The sequence below is a fragment of the Martes martes genome (assembly GCF_963455335.1).
Source record: "Martes martes genome assembly, chromosome: 10".
Classification (NCBI taxonomy): domain Eukaryota; kingdom Metazoa; phylum Chordata; class Mammalia; order Carnivora; family Mustelidae; genus Martes; species Martes martes.
In genome coordinates, this window is record NC_137898.1 from 54,940,810 (window position 1) to 54,942,847 (window position 2,038).

The 2,038-nt window shown below is 43.7% G+C and overlaps 1 protein-coding gene across 1 annotated transcript; it reads right to left on the minus strand.

The window, feature by feature from the left end:
* Nucleotides 1–746: 746 nt before the first annotated feature.
* Nucleotides 747–1,718, minus strand: LOC308350015 (olfactory receptor 52N2; the record flags this gene model as incomplete). The annotated part of the gene is made up of 1 exon (XM_080815017.1): nt 747–1,718. One exon carries the CDS (start codon nt 1,716–1,718, stop codon nt 747–749), a length of 972 nt encoding a protein of 323 aa, XP_080671143.1.
* Nucleotides 1,719–2,038: the final 320 nt, after the last annotated feature.

Consider the following 2,038-nt stretch of genomic DNA (forward strand, 5'->3'; position numbering starts at 1 on the left):
AAAAAAGTATGTCAAAATGAATGAACGAGTGAATGAATTATAACACATACTAGTCATTTAATTGTTGCTTTTGTCTGTTTCACTGATAACATCACAATTATATTTTGTAGGTGCATTTTAAAGATTTATTTATTTATTTATTTGAGAGAGAGAGAGAGTATATGGGGGGTGGGCAGAGGGAAAGACAGAGAGAGAGAGACTCTCAAGAAGATTCCACACTGAGCACCAGGCCTGATGTCAGTCTCGATCTCATGGTCATGAGATCATGACCTGAGCCAAAACCAAGAGTTGGATGCTCAATTGACTGTCCCACCCAGGCACCCCTCTAGGTACATTTTAAATGGAGGTCATAAACTGATGAAATGGGGAAAAAAAACAATTCCTAGACATGCTCTACTTGCTCCCCATCATAGGGTCTCCCCTTCCCACACACAGAACATGCACCAACACCAGGCCTGCATCCCTTATTTTATTACCTGTCTGTTCTTACTAGACACAGAAATCTATAAACCTTTTGTAAAACATAAAACCTGTAGGGAATGGGTAGATTACTTTTTTATTCTGCATTCGTTTCTTCGGCAGATCTTTACACAGAAGAAATATTTCATAATAGATAGTTACAAAGACTTCAGAAAATCTACATATTAGAAGGACTTGTGTGTTTAATACTATTTTACTCACAGCATTTACAAATGTCTTCTCCACTCCCTTTTAACCCCCCCCTTCCCCTAAGCAATATGTCTATTTTATGATTTATTTGTCTTGGCTAATGACAACCTATCTCCAAGTAAAAACCTGATCATACTTTCCCGGATCTGTTTGGTCTTGATTCCATAAACAACTGGGTTCATTGTAGGAGGCAGTAACAAGTAAATGTTGGCTACAATGATGTGTACATGGTGGGGGATACTGTGTCCTCCAAAACGGTGGGCAAAAAATGTGAAAAAAGCTGGAACATAGGTGATCACAATGGCACAGATATGAGATGTACAGGTGCTGAAGGCTTTCTGGCAAGCATCTGCAGAAGACAAACTCACCACTGCTCGCAAGATCATAGTGTAAGACACAGAAATACAGAACATATCAAAGCCCCCAATCAAGAGGGCTGCCAAGAGACCATAGATAGCGTTGACCTTGAAGTTGCCACAGGACACCTTGGCCACAGACATGTGGTCACAGTAGGTGTGGGGAATGAAGTTTCCCCGGCAGTAGGGCAGACGCTTGGTGAGGAAAGTGAATGGGAGGATGAGCAGCACACCCCTCAGGAAGGTGGCAAGACCAGCCTTGGCGATGACAGGGTTGGTGAGGATGGTGGAATAATGTAAGGGGTAGCAGATGGCCACGTAGCGGTCCAGGGCCATGAGCATGAGCACCCCAGACTCCATCCCAGTCAGCGTGTGGACAAAAAACATCTGAGCCAGGCAGGCGTTGAAGTCAATCTCCTTGAGGTTGAACCAGAATATGCACAGCATGTTGGGTACAGTGGTGGTGCACAGGGTGACGTCCGTGAAGGAAAGCAGGGCCAGGAAGTAGTACATGGGCCGGTGCAGGGCCTCCTCATGGCTGATGAGGTAGATGAGCCCACAGTTCCCCAGGACAGCGATGATGTACATGAAGCAGAAGGGCAGGGCGATCCAGGTGTGTGCAGCTTCCAGGCCAGGGACACCATTCAAGATAAAGAATCCTGGGGTCAGGCTGGAGCTGTTTCCCCCACACATAATAGCTCATAGGAGGTGGGCATGTTATGTTCCCTCAAAGTGGTGATTTCCTGGACAAGAAAATAACTCGAAGGTGAGTAGGGGGCTCAAAAACCAAATATAAAAAGAATTTTTTTTTTTAATGAAAAGTGGTTCCCCTAGAGTCATGTTGTCTATCATCACATTCCATCTCTGGTTCTTAACCTTGCACGTGACATGGACAACTAGTCATTTATGCCTCTGTTTTCTAAATCTCAAATGAGGATAATAATTGTGCCAGCCTCAGAAATTTGTTGGAATTATTCAATAATACATTTATATAATGTGCTAAAACTGTACAT